Here is a 19,448-nt window from a genome sequence, read left to right on the forward strand (position 1 = left end):
TTTGAATATATAATGTATCCACATGGTTCAAAATTGAAAAAATGCCCCCTGGCCACCTTGATGCATCCTACTACCAGTTTCTTTTAGATCTTTCCAGAGATGTTGTATGCACTGAGAAGTAAATAATGTACTATTATTATTATTTTGTTATTTAGTTTTTATTTCATAATCATAAACTTAACTCTGCAATCCAGCTAGGCATGGAAGGGAACAAGGAAAACATGGAACCCAAAGGGAACTGCAGCGAGAGCACAAAGATTCGAGGATTCTGCGAGCAAATGGGGTGGAGGGTGCTCTCCTGAGCTATAGAAGGAACGGTCTGGTGGTTAAGATAAAACACAGGTCAAACTTATTAGAGCTGTCCACAGTCAGCAATGGTGATCTTCTGGCCGGTCTTATCACTCCTGGACCCAAAGCGTTCCATGGCCTCCACAATATTCATGCCTTCACCATGCCAAAGACCACAAGCTTGCCATCCAACCACTCAATCTTGGCAGTGCAGATTAAAAACTGGGAACCATTTGTGTTGGGTCCGGCATTTGCTATGGACAACGCGCCAGGCCCTGTATGCTTTAGGATGAAGTTCTCATCTTCAAATCTCTCCCCGTAGATGAACTTGCCACCAGTGCCATTATGGCGTGTGAAGTCACCACCCTGACACATAAACCCTGGAATAATTCTGTGAAAGCAGGAACCGTTATAACCAAATCCTTTCTCTCCAGTGCTCAGGGCACAAAAGTTTTCTGCTGTCTTTGGAATCTTGCCTGCAAACAGCTCGAAGGAGACATGGCCTAAGGGCTCGTCGTCGATGGCGATGTTGAAGAACACGGTGGGGTTGACCATGGCTGATATTACAGGGCTCCCGGTGGCGACGGCATCATCTGCAAAGCAAATAATGTATTATTTTATTTACACAAATGAAAGCATATCACTGCGTCGCTCAGGCTGGTCTGGAACACCGAGACTCAAGGGATCCGCCCACCTTCACCTCCCAAAGTACAGGTGTAAGCCACCATGCCTGGCAAGATGGGACTGTTCCTATTGCACATGGAATGGTGGCCCAGTCTTTTCACAGCTGCACATATTCTGTTTGTGTGGATGGTCCCTAATTTATGTAACTTACCTCCCATCCATAGGCATCCGGTTTGCTTCCAATATTTCCCTATTACAATCAGTGTTGCAAAGAATAAGATTGGACAGAGATCATTTTACTGTCCTGTGAGTGTATCTATAGGAAGAATTGAATGCCTTGAAGTAGATACGTTAGGCCAAAGAGCATAAGCTTTTCTAATTTTAATGGCTATCTCCTCTGCTCTCCACAGGGGCACTTGTGGTATTTTTTAATGATGCTATGTCTACTGAAAGGAGCCAGCCTGGCATAGTAGCAGAAATGCCAGAGGAAGAGAGGAGACTCCTGACATTGAAACCCCAACACCACAGTAACTTGCTGTGTGTCAATGGGAATGTTGTCTTCATTAGCTCCTTACCTGAAGAGTGAGGGGACTGAATAATGATGCCAATGGTCTCTTCCAGACCAAAAGCCCAGGAGATGGGCAATTGCCTTTGCTGGCTTTAAGGCAAGCCAGAGAGCAACGACCCTGGTTACTTTGAATAACAATAATGAAGTCAGAGGTTTTTGCTGTTCTGCAGGCAAGCATCTCAGCGCCACATCCCTAGATATAATAGAATAAACCAAGCCCTGAAGTGCACATGGCATTTACGAAAAGCCTTGGCTGGTCTCTGTCTGCAGAGAAGCCCTAGGCCCCATGATTATAGGTGCAGGAGTGGAAGAAGGATGCTTGCTTTTCTCTGTATTTCCTTTTGCATCATCAGAATTTAGCACCATGTGCATGAATTACCTATTTAAGAATAAATTCACTACTTAAAGGGAAAAAGCCTCTAAATAAAAGTCCTGGCCTAGGGGCGAGAGGGTCCGGGTTTTAGTTGCTTCACCTCTCTGGGCTTCTTTCATCATCTTTGACAAATGAGGGGCTTGTGCAAGATGAGCTTTCTCCAGGCCAGAGAATCCAGGGTACCAGAGTGAGTATAAAAGTGTCTAAAAGGAATAGACTTTGGGTCAGACAGAACTGGGCCTACATCCTGGGTCCTCTACAGATCCGCTGTGTGACCTTGGGAAGTCACTTCTCCGTACCTCTGTTTCTTCATCTGGGAGGTGGGAAATAATAACACCCACACCACAGGTCAAGTGTCTGAAACTGGATGCGATGAGGAGGCAAAGGCTTTCAAAATTCTCTGCAAGAGATGAGCTACACTGGGGACCTTACAAAGGATCCCCCCATCCCAACACCCTCATTTCACAGATAGAAAAAGTGCCGCTTAGAGAGAGGCAGCCACCTGGGCATCAGCAGAGAATCCATGAGCCTCCCTTCCCTCTTCCTGCAACAGAACTTCCAGGCCTCAGCAGAGTCAGCCCGTATTTACTTTCCGTGTGCATGTGGCATTTTATCTGTTAGCTGGTCCCAAAGGATCATCTATTCTCATGTTTCCTGTATGGGACCACAGCTGACACCATGGTCTAGTCACCGGCCACTTGGGCCGTCGCTGCCCCCGCCCCCCTCCACTCCCCCCGACCTCAGGCTGAACTGCAGCCACCATACTGCACTAGCACCTGGCGGCCAACCCCTGGCATATTGGGATCAGAGGCAGCCCACTCAAGACCCTCTGCTCTCTGCTCTCCAAGGGGACTAGGTGCAGGCCCCACCATGGGAGAGGAGGCTCTGAATGTGCTGTCCCAGAAAAGTTGGCATGGTCTAAACTTCACATTAATCCACAGATGATGGAGCTGGGGAGGAGGGAGAAGAGGAAAAGGCAGGCAAGAAGAGCCTGAAAACCACCAGGTAAGGAACAGAAGACACGTCTCAAGATGAAGTTCACAGAGGACCTTAGCCAGGAATGGAATCTTCTCATTTTGTGTCCCTAACCCATAGCATGGCACAGAGTGCTCAGCAGATGAGGGAATGCATGAATAAATGAACAAGTAAGCAAACAGGACAGGGTGCTCAGGTGGAAGCCTGGGAGCGGCTCCATGCCTGTGCCTGTGGGGCAGGTGCCTCCTGCAGAGGTCAGGGGAGGCTGTGTCCTCTTCTCCCAATGCATGCTGGGAGTCCCTTTTGGAAGGAAAGTCCAATACACACTGGTTTTGGGGATTCAAGCCCAATCCCCGACCCATATCTGCACCCACCTGCCAATTCTGAGGATGAAAGAATAACTGAGGCCCTGTCAGACTCTAGGCGCCACAGGTGCTGTTCATGGTGCTAAGCTTGGTGCTAAATCATAAAGATAACCATCCTGATGCATCCCCGCCCCCTTTTTTTGTGTGGAGACAGGGAGGAGTTAGTAAATATGCATCCACAGATTTATGGGAGAAAAATCTTTTCTTCTTGTATCTGAAGCTATAAATTCATCTCTAATCTGACTCTTATTATATATGTAAACAACTTTATAGGAGAAAGTAAAAGAATCCAGTAAATCCTGAAGTCACCTCTCATTAAGCCACTCCTAGCGCTTGCCATAGTACACAAATGTGTTTACATGACATGGAGCAAACCTGGCACTCCAGGCCATGCCTGGCAGGCTGCCCTTGTGGACACTGTCTAGGATCTGCCTATTTCAAATGCTCACCCCTGTTCGTGGGCACATGATATTCTATCATATTTGCCTAACCATTCCTTGACTATCAGGCAACTAACTGCTACTAGCAGTAATGCAGCTAGGAACCCTATTGCCTAAATTGTGTATTTTTTTCCTTTTGAATTTTCCCCTGGTGTAGCATTAGGTCTAACTGCATAGGGGACTGACTTTTAAACTCTGGTGAGGGGCTGCCCCATGATGGACCTCCCTGGTGACAGTCAGGACTCACTGCTGCAGGCCTCTGGGCAAGAAGAACTTTGGGGGACCCTCTGGGCAAGGGAACACGGAAGTAGTACAGACAAGACAGGCTCTCAGTCAGGCTATCTGGGGTCCCATCTCAGTTCAATATATGACAAGTTGAGTAGATTTGGGGGAAATCTGAGCCCTCCAAGCCCTTGTTTCCCAAAGGAACTGGATGGCTCTGGAATTTGGAGTAATAATTCTCTGGCCAGTCCAGCCCTGGAGCCAATTCCACTGGAATCAACATGGTCTGCCTCACCTCCCACCCTGACCTGTCTGATTCACCACACCTCCAGACTCTGGGCTGGGCCCTGCCATTCCTTACCCAGGCCCAAAGAGCCCAGAGCACACATTGGCTAGCAAAGACGATCTTGGGGTTTTCTTGCTAAACAACAGCAGTAATATTTGTGTGTCTAATGATTGTTAAATATGATCATTCCCATTTATCAGTGAAGTTTTGTCTAAAAACATTTACAAAACCTTACAAAAATTCCAAAGCAAATAATGAAAACTTACATCTCCCTCATCAAGTTCAAGAAATAAAACTTTATGGCTATAACTGAAGCTCTTAGCCCCTTATATATCCTTTCCCAACCCCAACTTCCTTTCCTCCCTTCCCAAAAGTAACCACCACTCTGAGTTTGGTATTTAAGTTTCCTTGCATATTTAAAAATACTTACTACACATGTGGATATCTAAAATAATAGGCAGTATTGTTTTGAAGGTTTTTAATATTTTTGTAAAGTTATACTTAACGTGCCCTTCTACTTTTTTTCACTCTACATTATTATTTTGAGATTTTTCCATGTAATTCATGCTTGTCACCACTGTATAGTATTCAATACACTGTATGCTATAACTTCTCTATTCTCCCATTGATACTAGATTGTTTCACATTTTTCTCAGTTATAAACACTGCTGCAACGTGTGTGCATGTCTCCTTGTGCACAAGTGAGAGTTTCAGGACTGGAACTGCTGGCTCAAACAGTATGCACATCTTCTGTTTTGTCAGATGACAGTAAAATGTTTCCAGAGGGTTATACTAATTTATACTCCCACCAGTAGCACATGGGAATTCACAGTGCTGCACAACATTGGCCTTGCTTGTTGTTCAACTTTGTAACTTTTGCCAATCTTATATGAAATGGCATCAGTGGCATCTTACTGAGTTACCCCTGGTTTTATTGAGGTATAATTTATATCCAATAAAATTCACCCACTTTAAGTGTAGAATGTTAGTTTTATACAGCTGTGTAATGACCACTATGATCAAGATGTAGAAAAGAGCCATTACCCTAAAAAGTTCCTTCTTGCCCTGATTCCCAGTCCTAAGCAACCACTGATCTGCAGTCTGTCACTTGAGTTTTGCCTTTTTTTCTTTCCAATTACATATAAATGGAACCATATGATATATATTCTTTTTGGGTCTGGCTTCTTTCACTTAGCATAATTATTTTATGATTCTCCTTGTGACAGCTTGTATCAATACTCTCTTCCTTTTTATTGAAGAGTAGTATTTCATAGAATGAATATGGATGGCCATTTGGGTTGTATCAGTCAGCCCATGCTGCCATAACAAACACCACAGACTGCATGACTTAAACAACATATATTTATTTACTCACAGTTCTGCAGGCTGGGAAGTCCATGATCAATGTGCTGGCAAATTCAGTTCCTGATGAGGGCCCTTTTCCTGGCTTGCCTTTTCCCCTTCCTGCTATGTCCTCAAATGACCTCTCCTCTATACATGTGCAGACAGAGTCCTTCTTGTAAGGAATCCTGTTCATCAGATTAGAGTTCCATCCTTATCACCTCAGTTAACTTTATCTTCATAAGGCCCAATCCTCAAATACCGGTATACTGGAGTTTGGGGGTTGAACATCAATCTCGGGGGTGGGGGACATAATTCAGTCTGTAACAGGGTTATTATGGATAACACTGCTATGAACATTCTTTTACAAGTGTTTATGTGGACATATGTTTTCATTTCTCTGTGATAAACACCTAGGAGGGGCAAGTATATGTTTAACTTTATAAAATACTGCTAAACTGTTTTACAAAATGGTTGTACCATGTCGCTCCACAATCAGTAGTTCCAGTTGCCTACATCTTCACCAGTACTTGTTAATTTCACTCATTTAAATTTTAGCCATCCTAGTAAGTGTGCAGTAGTATCTCATTGTGGTTTTAATTTTCATTTCCTTAATGACTAATGATATTGTGTCAATTTTCAAATGCGTATCTATTACCTATGTATCTGTTAAAACTTTTTGCCCTTGTATTGTTGGGCTGTCCTCTTAAATTGCAAGAACTCTACATATTCTGGATACAAGTCCTTCATGAGATATATGTTTTACAAGTATTTTCTCCCAGTCTGTGGCATGCCTTTTCCTTTTCCTCTGCGGCTTTAATTTGCATTTTCTTTATTACTAGTGAGGAAGAGCCTTTTCATATGTTTATTGGTTGTTCAAGTTTCTTCTATGAATTATCAACCTACATACTTTCTTTTGAGGTATTTTGTCTTTTTCTTAATAAGATCTGAGCAGCTTTGAGAAAATAATTCCTAAGAGCCCCCTCCAACTACCTACCTGAATCTTTCTTTTCCTGCCCTCACTGGGGGTGAGATGTCTGTGCTCCTTGCTAAGGGGCCAAACTGTCCACTTGTGCATCAGATCCTATCTCACCTGCTCTGGCTCAGCACTCAATGCTCTCATCATCCCCTTCTTCCTGAATTTCTCAATCTTCCCATGGATATGGGATCAATGCCATTAACATATATAAATATGCTGCTGTTTTCCTATCTGAACCAAAAGTAAAACAAAACCAAAGCCCCTCTCTTGTTCCCATCTTCTCTGTCAGCCACTGCCCCAGAGTTCTGCTCCTTTTGTAGAAAAACTCCTTGAGTCATCACCACTTGTTGTCTCCAATTCCTCTTCTCACCATTCTTTTTCTATTTAAAAAAAATTGTGGTAAAATATACATAAAATTTATCATCTTTTGTTATTTTTGAGTGTACAATTCGGTGACATTAAGCACATTCATAATGTTGTGCGACCATCATCATCCATTTCAGAACAGTTTCATCATTTCAAACTAAAACACCATACCCTTTAAACAGTAACTGCCCACCCTCAGCCCGGGGTAACCATTGTTTTGCTTTCTGTCGCTATGAATTTGCCTATTCTAGGTATCTCATATAAGTAGAATTATACATGTCCTTGTGTCAAGCTTATTTCACTCAGCAAAATGTTTTCAGAGTTCATCCATGTTGTAACATGTGTTGGAATTTCACTCCTTTTTATGGTTGAATATTATTCCATTGTAAGCATATGTTTATTCATTCATCTGTTGATGGACATTTGGATCATTTCCATCTTTTGGCTATTGTAAATAATGCTGCTATGAACATTGGTGTACAAGTATCTGTATGAGTCCCTGTTTTCAATTATTTAGGGTATATAAATACCTAGAAGTAGAATTGCTGGGTCATGTAATAGTTCTATGTTTAACTTTTATGGAACCATCATACTGTTTTTCACAATGGCTGAACCATTTTACATGCCCACCAGCAATACACAAGGGTTCCAATTTCTCCACACTCATCAACATTTGTTATTTTACTGTTTTTGTTTGTAATTAACACTATCCTAATGGGTGTGAAGTGGTATCTCATTATGGTTTTGATTTGCATTTCCCTAGTGACTAGTGATATTGAGCAACTTTCATGTGTTTATTGGCCATTTGTATTTCTTCCTTGGAGACTTGTCTATTCAAGTCCTTTCCCTGTTTCTAAATTAGGTTTTGGGTTGACACTGAATTGTAGAAGTTCTTTATATATTCTGGATATTAATCCCTTATCAGATACATGATTTACAAATATCTCCCATTCTGTTTGAGTTGTCTGGTCACTCTCTTGATGGTGTCCTTTGATGCACAAAAGTTAATTGCTATAAGGCCCAATTTATTTTCTCTTTTGTTGCTTATATTTTCAGTATCACAATCAATAAATCATTGTCAAATATAATTCTTGAAGACATTCTCCTATTTTCTTCTAAGAGTTTTATTGTTTTAGCTTTTACGTTTAGGTCTTTTATCTATTTTTAGTTACCTTTTGTATATCATGTAAGGTAAGGGTCCAACTTCTATTATTTTGCATATGGATATACAATTTTCTCATTACCATTTGTCAAAAGGACTGTTTTCTCCCCATTAAATTGCCTTGGCACCCTGTCAAAGCGCTTTTTTGTGGGCTCTCTATATATCCCTTTGGTCCTTATGTATTTCTTTATGCCAGTACCACATTTTTAAAATATATAGCTTTGTAACAATTTTGAAGTCAGAAAGTATGAGTCCTCCAACTTTGTTCTTTTTTCTCAAGATTGTTTTGACTATTTGGGATCCCTTGAGAGTCCATAAGAATTTTAGAATAGGTCTATTTCAGCAAAAAACATCATTGGGGTTTTGATAGGGATTGCGGTGAATCTGTAGATCGCTTTGGGTAGTACTGTCATCTTAACGATATTAAGTCTTCCAGTCCACAAACACAAAAACTCTACTTATGACTTCCTTAATTTCTTGAAGCAAAGTTTTGTGGTTTTTGGTGCACAAGTCTTTCACCTCCTTGGTTAAATTTATTTCTAAGTATTTTGTTCTTTTTGATGCATTCTAAATGGAATTGTTTTCTTAATTTCCTTTCCAGATTGTTGTTAGTGTACAGAAATGCAATCGGTTTTTGTGTGTTGATTTTGTATCCTGCAACTTTGCTGTGTTTATTAACTCCTAGCAGTTTTTCGGAATCTTTAGGGTTTTCTACATATAAGATCATATAATTTGTGAACAGTGGTAATTTTACTTCTTCCTTTCCAATCTGAATATCCTTTATTTCTTTCTCTTGCCTAACTGCTCTGGCTAGGACTTCTAGTATCATCTTGAATAGAAGTCGCGAAAATAGGCATCCTTGTCTTGTTCCTAATCTTGGGGGAAAAGCTTTCAGTCTTTTACCATTGACTATAATGTTAGGTGTGGGTTTTTCATATATAGCCTTTATCATGTTAAGGAAATTTCCTTCTATTCCTAGTTATTGATCATTTTTCTCATGAAAGGAAGTTACACTTTGTCAAATGCTTTTACTGCATAGAGATGATCACTATTCCTTCTTAAATCTAATCCAGTAAGGCTCTTGCCCTGTCACTCCTCAAAGTTGCTCTTATCAATGTTATCTCTTTGCTAATCCAAAGCCATTTCTCAATCTTCAATTTACTTGACTCTTCAGCAGCTTTAGCCTGGGTGATCACTGCCTTTTTCTGGAGATGATTCCAGGACACCACTCTTGCAAATGACCTCACTGGCTATTTCCTCTTACCTACCTTGCTGGTTCTTTCACATCTCCCAGACTTCTAAACATTGGAGTGCCCAGTTCAGTCCTTGGACATCTTCTCTCTAGAAGATGTCATCTAGTCTCATGGCTTCAAATACCATCACTATGCTGATGACTCCCAGACATCTCCTTGAGCTTCTGAGCCCTATGTCCCACTGGTTACTGCCTACTCAACACTTTCACCTGGATATATTATTACAGGGATCATAATTAACAGGTTCAAAACTGAGCTCTTGATATTCCTGCTCAATCAGGCTCCTCTTCCAGTCTTCTTCACTCCACTATTGACATCTTCATTCTTCAAGCTGCTCAGGCCAAAACTATGGATTCATTATTGACCTCTCTTTCTCTCACACCCACATCCAAGGCATCAGCAAATCCTGTTGGCTCTGCCTTTAAAATGCATTATTTAGTCCATTACTTCTTGTCACTTTCACTACTACCAGAGCCTCCCTCTCCTCTCATTTGGATGGCTGCAGTGGTCCCTTAAAAGGTCTTCCTGCTTCTGCTCTAGCCTTCCACAGTGTGTTCTCAGTACAAGAGTGATACCTTCAGAGTATCAGTCAGATTAGCTCTCTTCTGCATCCTCAGAGTAAATGTCAAAGTCCTTTCAATGGTCTGCAACAGACCCTGCATTATCTGGCCCCTGTCACATTCTGATCTGGTAATGGATTTTTTGATATGCATCAAATGAAAAACCAAACATAAAGGAAAAATAGACAAATTGAATTTCATCAAAATAAAAAAATTGTGCTCTTCAAGAGACATTACTGAGAAAATAAAGACAACCCATAGAATGGGAGAAAATATTTGCAAATCATATACCTGAAAAGTAACTTCTATCCAGAATACCAAAAGAACCTTTATAACTCATTAACAAAAATATAATCTAGTTTTAAAATGGGTAAATGCTTTAAATAGAATTTCTCCAAAGAAATTCCATTTAAGAATATACAAATGACCAACAAGCACAGAAAAGATGCTTGACACCGTTAGTCATTTTGAAATGGAAATCAAAACCACGAGATACCACTAGACTGGCAGGACAATAACAGTGTTGGCAAGGATGTGAAGAAACTGGAACACTCATACTCTGATGGTTACAATGTAAAACGGTGCAACTGCCCTGGAAACAGTCTGGAAGTTCCTAAAAAAATTAAATATAGTTATCATATGTCATAGTTATGTCAGCAATTCCATTCCTAGGTACATACCCAGTAGAATTAAAAACATGTTCACACAAAAACATGTACACAATTGTTCAAAGCAGCATTATTCTAATAGCCAGAAAAGGGAAACAATCCAAATGTCTATCAAATGATGAATGGATAATGTGGTAGATACACACAATGGAGTATTATTGTCATAAAAAGGAATGAATAACTGATTCATGCTACAACATGAATGAGCCTTGAAAACACTATGCTAAGTGAAAAAAGACCCAAAAGGCCATATATTGATGTTGTATAATCCATTTATATGAACTGTGCAGAACAGGCAAATCTATAGACTGAAAGTGGATCCTTGATTCCCACGGGCCTGGGGGAGGGTGGAATAGAAAATGGGTATGAGAATTTCTTTTGGAGTGATAAAGAGGTTCTGGAATTAGCTAGCGGTAATGGTCGAAAACCTTGTGATTCTACTAAAATACTACTGAATTGCACACTTTTAAGAAGAGTACGTTAAAAAATAAAATTAAAGAAAAGGAATGTCCTATGAGGCCTTTGAACCTGGATGTCAAATTGCCAGCTCCAAGCAAAGTTCAATCCATCATCCAAGATGCACACCAAAAAGACAAATAATGATATAGTATTGATATAGTTTATTCTTATCAAGAGAATAAACCTCTAAAATGAGGAAAATAAATATAGTGAAAATTTCCTCAACTTTTTAGATGACTAGAGAGGTGTATCTGCTTTTTGAAGAATGACTGATCTTCCTTTTAGAAAAACATCTTACATCTTGTACAAATGTACATCTACAAATACATCTTGTACATCTTGTACAAATACAGGCATATTTGTTGAATTGAGTGATAGGGTTCCACATCAACACCAACCATCTCTATGCATTCAGCAAGTGTCTGGATGGCAGGCCAGGTCCTCTCAGGACAATGCTTGCTCCAAGATGGACTTCTTTCTGCCCTTTTCACTAACTGCCCAGCGAGGCCGACCACCAGCTGTCAGCAGTCTTCAGGTCTGGCCTTGGCTTGCGTGTCTGACCCACATGGTGAACACACCCTGGAGAGCCTTGAATATCCTTCAGCTTCTTCACTGGTAGAAAGATGGGGTCAGACTAGATCAGGGATATCAACACTAGGGCCCCTAAGAAAAGGTAGGTGGCTGGTGACCAAAGGGTTCTGAGGTTTGGGCATGTTGAGTCACAGTATGGAACAGGTCCCTTACTGCAGGGCCTTTCTGGGCTTTAAGGTGTTGGTGCGGGAAGCAGGACAGATGTAGGGAATGAGCTGAGCCCTGTCAGATTGGGCTGACATTGTGGTTCTGGCACTCCTCAACTGTGTGATGTCAGGCAAATTATTCCACTTTCCCAAGCGTTAGTTTCCTCACCTCTAATACGGGAACAAGAGTAGCTCCATCACGGGATGCCTGGGAGGGAATGTGTCAAAGTGGAGATAAATGATTAACATTCTGTGAATTACAACTTTGCCCTAGCCCCCATGGGAGCTCAAGGGTTTTGAAGGGTAGGAGTTTGCCAGCAAGAGGTGAAGGTGAAAGGAACCCAAGGCAAGGGAAAGAGCAAGTACAAAACATGCAGGCAAGACTGGACACGGTGGATTTGAGAATGGCTGACATGTAGATGTCTGGGGGGATTCAGCATGGTGGGGATAGCGTGAGGGAGACGGGTACTAAGAAGTCATCGAGGAAGAGAACTCTTGTTGGAGTGGTGGGCTAGGACCAGATCCACATCACAAGGGGCTATGGAATGGTTTTAGTAAGCTCATTCTGTCAATTGTGCTGACCACAGTAAAGGAAGACAGCAATGAAGGCGCTACACCAGCAAGAAGGGTCTGGACAAGACCCTTCGCTCTCCTAGCCTCCTGGCCATCAGGTCCCTCTCAACTGCAGGAAATGTATGAAGACTTGGGGCCAGAGATCAGACTCAGGAGAGCTGAGAGGGCCCTCAGACACCCCAGGGGAGAAGTGAAGCAGGTAAGTGCCAGGCTTGAAGCTCTGTGCTGGGAAAGTGTGCAGGCAGCACACAGCCCACTTGGAACTAAGAATTACATTCACACGGTCTAAGATACAAAAAGAACAAGGAGGCTGGGTGCAGTGGCTCACGCCTGTAATCCCAGCACTTTGGGAGGTCGAGGCAGGCAGATCACGAGGTCAGGAGATCAAGACCAGCCTGGCTAACATGGTGAAATCCCGTCTCTACTAAAAATACAAAAAATTAGCTGGGTGTAGTGGTGGGTGCCTGTAGTCCCAGCTACTCAGGAGGCTGAGGCAGGAGAATGGCACAAACCCGGGAGGCGGAGCTTGCAGTGAGCCGAGATTGCACCACTGCCCTCCAGCCTGGGTGACAGAGAGAGACTCTGTCTCCAAAAAAAAAAAAAAAGGGGATCTGAGAAAGAAAGGAAAATGACAGAAGAGCCCTAAAGGTAAACGCTGGAAGAACAGAGTGGCAGGGAAGGGAGGAACCTCTGAACCACTTTCTTTCCCTAGTAAGTAAAACAAGGTCTCCAAAGGGAGGTCAAACTTTTCTCCTTGAGAGCACCAGGAGAATGAGCAGACCCTGTGCAGTTCAAAGAGCCTTAGGCTGTGTGACCTCAGGAAGTAACCACAAGATCAAGCTCTAGCAGGTGTCAGAGCAACCGAGGCCACAAGGCTTCTGTACCTGCCTCACTCTCCTGCCTCCTCTACACTGGGATTTCAGCTCACTCTGGCTCCCTCTTACTCCAAAGGGAAAGAAAGAATTAAGATACCGTACCTGCTAGTTTTAACTTACAAAAAAAAAGTATTTATTCACCCAGTTTTCCTCTTCTTGCCATAATACATAAGCATGACACAAATGGCCTGATACATCAGCATGGAATTGTCAGAAGGCCCCACCAGTCACTGCTTCTAGTTACATGACTGGCTTTTGTTTGGCAACAGGATAATTACAGCGTGGTTTCAAGTACCATACACATAGCAGACCAACCCCAGGATCTCCAGCATCTGTGAAGGCTCGCTGGGGTGGGCCTGGGAGCAAGAATCCAAAGCACTGTACAGATGATCAAAACGCTTCCAGTAGAACATTGCTGCGGCTGCACCTCTCCTTAAGGAGCCAGAGTTGTCCACCCTCAAGCCTGCTCCGTCAGAGGCCTGCTTCCCTTGGCTGATGGTCAGAAGGCTGCACAACTGGGTCGCCGTAGGACATAATCCCACAAGCCATCCCAAGGCTGGGCCACCATCGTGATCTTTCCAGCTGGTCCGTTCAGCCAAGTGGTGCTACTGCTGCTTGTGTGGAAGGGGCTTCCAGGTGGGTGGAAGTTTCCTGTGGATCAGGGTGAGTCCGCAGAGAATGAGGAACACTCCTCCCCACCACAAGACCTCCTGGCACTCTCCATACAGCACATAGCCCAGAAAGGCCTGTGGGACAAAGACAACTGTGAGGGACTCAACTTCAGCGGGTGGGCACAACCTCACTCTCCTGGGACTGACTTTCTTCTAAGGGTGCCAGGAGGAAAGGTCTGGAGCCAGAAGCCTTGGGCTTGAAACCTAGCTGTCACTTTTATCAAGTCACCCTATTCAATCTCACCTGCACGAATGGAGAGGCTACCTCCCTCACTGCACTGGACCTCAGCAAAGTACACAAGAAAGACCCAGTAGAGGACAGCAGGTAGACACAGCTGGTACCTGGTATTTTTTTCTCTCAATTCAAGATTGACTAGGCTCAGCTCCATCTTGTCAACCTCAGATTACATAGGGAAGAAAAGTCTCTGGGAATCGCAATGCTCTAAATCTCATGGAGCCTTGAGTGCACAGAACCCTAGGAAACAGCTAGGATGCACAGTGACTTCAGAATGAGGGCTCCACCCTGGAGGCACAGCAAGCAAGTAGGCTTTTTACTGTCAGGCTTCACTCATATCTAACTTGAGAATTCCTCCATGATTAGAATTATATTTGCTTCATGAATAGAGCACTCATCCAGGGGTCAAGCCACAGCCCAACCTCTGCTTCAGTTCCTGTTCTTTCTCCTGTCTGGGAAAGGAGGGGTTACCCAAAGACAACTCACCCAGAACCCAGATTTAGCATAAGAGCACCACACCCTCAGGCTACTCACCGAGCTGAGGATATTTGAAAAAGTCACTGTGACAGATGCAATGGCTGAAGACATGGAGAAACTGAGGCCCCGGCTAAAGAAGGTCCACATCAGAGAATTGGTGCTCGCCATCACAATAATGCCTAAGACGCATAAACCCATGCTCACCTGCAGGAGAAAGTGTCACTGCAGCCACATCCACCCTGCGCAGCAACCTGCAGACCCCCTCACAGCACACCCAGCGCTGTGGCTGCTGGCACCCAGGCTCCTACTGAGCTCCCACTACAGCTCAGAGGGCCTCAGAGCTTTTCTGCACAGGGCTTCATTTAACCCTCAGTGGGCAGCAGACCCATCTTACAAGTAAAGCAAATTCAGAGAAGACACTCATTTGGCCACCTTGCTGGCCATACGATCTTGGGAAGAAGCAAAATGCCAATCCAAAGTCAGTATTTTCTACTGAACACCAGCCCCTTATTGGTCTTACAATGACCAGTGCCTGAAGATCAGTCCCAGAGGGCCAAGTAGTTCTTACTCCGTAGGTAGTATGAGTTAAGTCAGGGATGGAGTTCTTACTTCTTGAGATCAGGGAAAGCACGAATTAGCGATGTCTGCTCTGTATTCCCACTCCCAAATCCTATACAAGTTACAGCCCAGCAAGGCTGACCCCCTCTGCGCATTCTTGAGCTTTTATTCTGTGTTAGGCCCTGTACTAAGAGTTTAAGCATTCTCATTTATTCCTTAACCTCATTTTACAGATAAAGACCCAGGGGTATTAAGTAACTTTCTTAAAGTGCTACAGTGATGAGAGCCACCAGGCTTCACAACCAGGCAGTGTACCTCCATGCTCTTAACTAGGACACAGCCCTGCCTGGGGGAAACACCTCAGACTATTTAGTGATCCCAGACATTCCTTGGAGAACTTGTAGATATTTCCTTTCTTTTTTAAAGGAGAAAGTCTCAAGAAAAGAGAGGATCTTTAGAAGCCTCCTACACAAAGGATATGCAGCCCCCCTTGCTTGGTGGTGAGTTAGAAACCTGCCTGGAGACAAGACGGGGAGGGGAGGGTGCGGGGGGCGGGGGCGGAATCTAAGTATCATACTTATTACTTGTAGTGATTTCTTAGCAGCTGAACACACAGTGTCTTGAGAAAAAGGTGCTTTCTTATAACTTACACCAGAGTGTCCAGTCTTTTGGCTTCCCTGGGCCACACTGGAAGAATTGTCTTGGGTCACACATATAATACACTAGCACTAATGATAGCTGATGAGCTAAAAACAGTAAAAATAAAATCGCAAAAAAATTCATGTTTTCAGTTTACAAATTTGTGTTGGGTCGCGAGTTGGACAACCTTGTCTTACACAAAGCAGCATATGGGCCAGTGGCAACCTGCTTACCTAAAGGGTTATGAAGGTCTGGTTCATGACAACAAACTTCACGGCCCATACAAAGTTATTCATTTTACTTTCGACCACTTACCCTATGAACTACACCCAATGGGATACTAACCTCAAGCATGGCAGCTCCTACTGGATTAGCCCTAAATAAGCTTAACCCTAAACAATCAGTGACCACTGTCCAGGTCAGAGGCTAACCCTGGGCTGCAGATGCAACGAAACCCCTCTAGCAAGCAGAGGCTGGTCTACGACAGGGGACGGGAGAGGCAGAGATACACCTTTGCAGACGCCAGGAGGCAAATTTGGGAGTTCTCAGCGTCAGGAAAACATTCAGAACGTCTCTGTCAGTATCTGCTTATGCCTACAGTATCCCAAACTCCCAATTTTCCTGGTAGTGGGGCAGACAGGTCATCTGGTCACAACACTCGTTAATTACGGAGTAAAGGGATGGGCAACAGGCTTCTCACCTTAAGAGTCACGTGGAGAGAAATGTTCAGGCACAAGGGACTTAAAATGAGAGGTAGAGGGTGGATGTAGGAGGTGTAGGTCTTCCCTGAGAGCGAACTAGCCCAACCGGAGAAAAGGTTTTAGGTCCCTGGTAAGGGAGGAGGCCTCAGTCCCCGACGTCTCTTACCGCCTACACTGGACGAGGGTTTGGCGTGATTAGCGGCGAAATACACTCTCCCACCCCAGCTGAGCAGCGCCGTGCGTGGCCAGGGGCCCCAGCCGGACAGACCCGCGAGGGTGCGGCGGCGCCCTGTGCCCACCCCTGCCCCACCCCAGGAGCCCCGCGGGCCCCGCAGCGCCCCTCCTCCGCCCAGCGCCGCCCAGCCCGCCCGCCCGCCCGCAGCAGCAGCAGCAGCAGCAGCGCCCCGGGCTCGACCTCGCTGCCGAAGGCCAGCTTGGCGGAGGCGGCGGCCAGGGCCCCGAACGCGCCGGCGCACAGGCAGTTGAATACGCCCCAAAAGCGGCGCCGCATCGCACCCGCCAGGAGGTGCGGAGGGAATTCCGCAGGGGTGTCGGGGTAGGCGGTCGCAGACACGGCGCCGCCCGGAGGCCGCGGCCTCTCGGCCATGTTGCCCGCTGCCACTGTGCCTGGCGCCCGCCCCTCGCAGGGCCGAGCGCGCGCCGCGATTGGACGGCAGCCTCACGTGACGCGGCGCTCCAGTGACGCGGCGCTCCCGCAGGCACTTTGGGAATCGCTCCCGGGCGCCTGGGAGGGGGCAGGCCAGGGGGCGAGGCAGAGCCTCAGGGCTATGGCGGCCTCAGACCTAATGTGGAGTAGGTTTGTCGGGACCCGAGGCCTAAGGCCGAGCCGGGTACTGTGGACGCTGTGGTAGAAGGTAAACATCTCGCGGCTTAGCCGTCTCCATCCCGGCCACCGGGGCCACCGGGTCCCGGTGAAACTTATTAAAGATGCCGAACGGGCCCCGCCTCGGTCCACCGAGTCCATACACTTCTACCAGGCCTCCTCCGCTCCACCCTCCAGCCTGAGAACGCCTTACCGAGAGATTCTTCGGCAGAGGGCGCTGGGTACCTTTAGACCAGAAAGATGCCAGAGCCCCATATGGGGACAAGCGCATCACAGAAAACCAAAAAATGCGGATCCGCGATGAGAGGAAGATCGTAATCCATAATCAAGCCACGCAGAATCAACATGACTTCTAATCTCCTATTGCACTTACATATGTTTAAAATGTTTACGGCTGGGCGTGGTGGCTCACGCCTGTAATTTCAGCGCTTTGGGAGGCCTAGGCAGGCGGATCACCTGAGGTTGGGAGTTCGAGACCAGCCTGACCAACATGGAGAAACCCCGTCTCTACTAAAAATACGAAATTAGCCAGGCGTGGTGGCGCATGCCTGTGATCCCAACTACTCGGGAGGCTGAGGCAGGAGAAGCGCTTGAACCCAGGAGGTGGTAGTTGTGGTGAGCCCAGATCGTGCCATTGCATTCCAGCCTGGGCAACAAGAGTGAACTCCGTCTCAAAAATAAAAATGAAATGTTCCCATTTAAAAACTACATTTCCTTGAAAATAAAGTGTTGTTGAAATGTATAAAGTGCTATTGCCACTCTCCAGGAAAATCAACGTTAATAGAGCATCTTTCTATGTCTATTTAGTTATATATAGTTAAAATGTTTTTAAAAATTATAGAATGTATATGCATTTTTTAAACAAAAATGATTTCACAGTTGAACATACTGATGAGCAGCATTCTTTTTGTATCTTCTGTTTAGCAACTTTTTATGGAAGTCCTTCCACACTGTGCTGCTTCTCTCACAGGGTGGTTTTGTGGCTCAAATAAAAGCAGGGATAAGGCCGAGCGCGGTGGCTCACGCCTGTAATCCCAGCACTTTGGGAGGCCGAGGTGGGTGATTATGAGGTCAGGAGTTGAAGACCAGCCTGGTCAAGATGGTGAAACTCCATCTCTACTAAAAGTACAAAAAGGCCGGGCGCGGTGGCTCAAGCCTGTAATCCCAGCACTTTGGGAGGCCGAGACGGGCGGATCACGAGGTCAGGAGATCGAGACCATCCTGGCTAACACGGTGAAACCCCGTCTCTACTAAAAAATACAAAAAACTAGCTGGGTGAGGTGGCGGGCGCCTCTAGTCCCAGCTACTCGGGAGGCTGAGGCAGGAGAATGGCGTGAACCCGGGAGGCGGAGCTTGCAGTGAGCTGAGATCCGGCCACTGCACTCCAGCCTGGGCACAGAGTGAGACTCGGTCTCAAAAAAAAAAAAAAAAGTACAAAAAAAAAAAGTAGCTGGGCATGGTGGCAGGCACCTATAATCCCAGCTACTTGGGAAGCTGAGGCAGATAATTGCTTGAACCCGGGAGGTGGAGGTTGTCGTGAGCCGAAATTGCATCACTGCCTTCCAGCCTGGGTGACAGAGTAAGACTGTCTTAAAAAAAAAAAAAAAAAAAAAAAAGCACGGGTAATTTCAGTATCGCCGATATAGTACAAACTGTCCCATTTTGCAGATGAGGAAATTGAGGCTCAGAGGTCTCACTGCACCACTCCATTGAGTAAAGAGTTGCTCAAAGATGATACCCTCTGAAAGCTCTTATGAGGAAATCAAGAGGTGTTGCATTGATCAACTCTGCATGCATTAAAGAATGTAAAGCAAATTTTCTTAGAACAAATGATGCCTCTACTAGCACTAAAGGTTAAGCATCTCAGAGCCACCTCCTCTGTAAAGCCATCTCTGCCACTCCCCTACCTTCATATCAGTCCTATGGTTGTTCTTCTGGTTGTCTGTCTCTCTGCTAGCCTGCAAGCTCCTTGAGGGCAGGGACTATATCGTTGTTAATCTCCAGTTCCCCAGCCCTGGTGATGATGGGCTGAAGTGATGTCATCCTCAGACACTGCTGAGAAGTGATTTCTGCCTCTTAGAAACTCCTGTGTACACACATCACCTAGGGATCTTGCTAAGATGAAGATTCTGCTTAGGTCTAGAGCTAGACTGAATTCTGTTTGTTTTTAGAGGGAGACAGAGTCTCTTGTCACCGAGGCTAGGGTGCG

The 19,448-nt window shown here is 45.0% G+C and overlaps 1 protein-coding gene and 1 pseudogene across 6 annotated transcripts; both read right to left on the reverse strand.

Annotated features, from left to right (window-relative positions):
• Positions 1-177: 177 nt before the first annotated feature.
• LOC111555516 lies at positions 178-1,444 on the reverse strand (annotated as a pseudogene).
• Positions 1,445-13,220: 11,776 nt separating this feature from the next.
• On the reverse strand, positions 13,221-17,046 carry TMEM42 (transmembrane protein 42). 6 transcript variants are annotated; one of them, XR_002735555.1, is made up of 4 exons: positions 16,912-17,032; positions 16,395-16,564; positions 14,555-14,701; positions 13,221-13,860 (listed from the first exon to the last, which is right to left on the reverse strand). XR_002735555.1 is itself a non-coding variant. In XM_023231692.3 (3 exons), exons 1-3 carry the CDS (start codon positions 17,000-17,002, stop codon positions 13,706-13,708), a joined length of 399 nt encoding a protein of 132 aa, XP_023087460.1. In that variant the 5' UTR covers positions 17,003-17,046; the 3' UTR covers positions 13,221-13,705. The 6 variants fall into 6 exon arrangements, 2 of the variants coding, with proteins under 2 accessions (XP_023087460.1, XP_023087459.1); XR_002735557.1 differs by having other exon boundaries at positions 16,395-16,569; positions 16,912-17,028; XR_002735556.1 differs by having other exon boundaries at positions 16,811-17,008.
• Between the last annotated feature and the right edge of the window lie 2,402 nt (positions 17,047-19,448).

Source organism: Piliocolobus tephrosceles, chromosome 2, assembly GCF_002776525.5.
Source record: "Piliocolobus tephrosceles isolate RC106 chromosome 2, ASM277652v3, whole genome shotgun sequence".
Lineage (NCBI taxonomy): Eukaryota > Metazoa > Chordata > Mammalia > Primates > Cercopithecidae > Piliocolobus > Piliocolobus tephrosceles.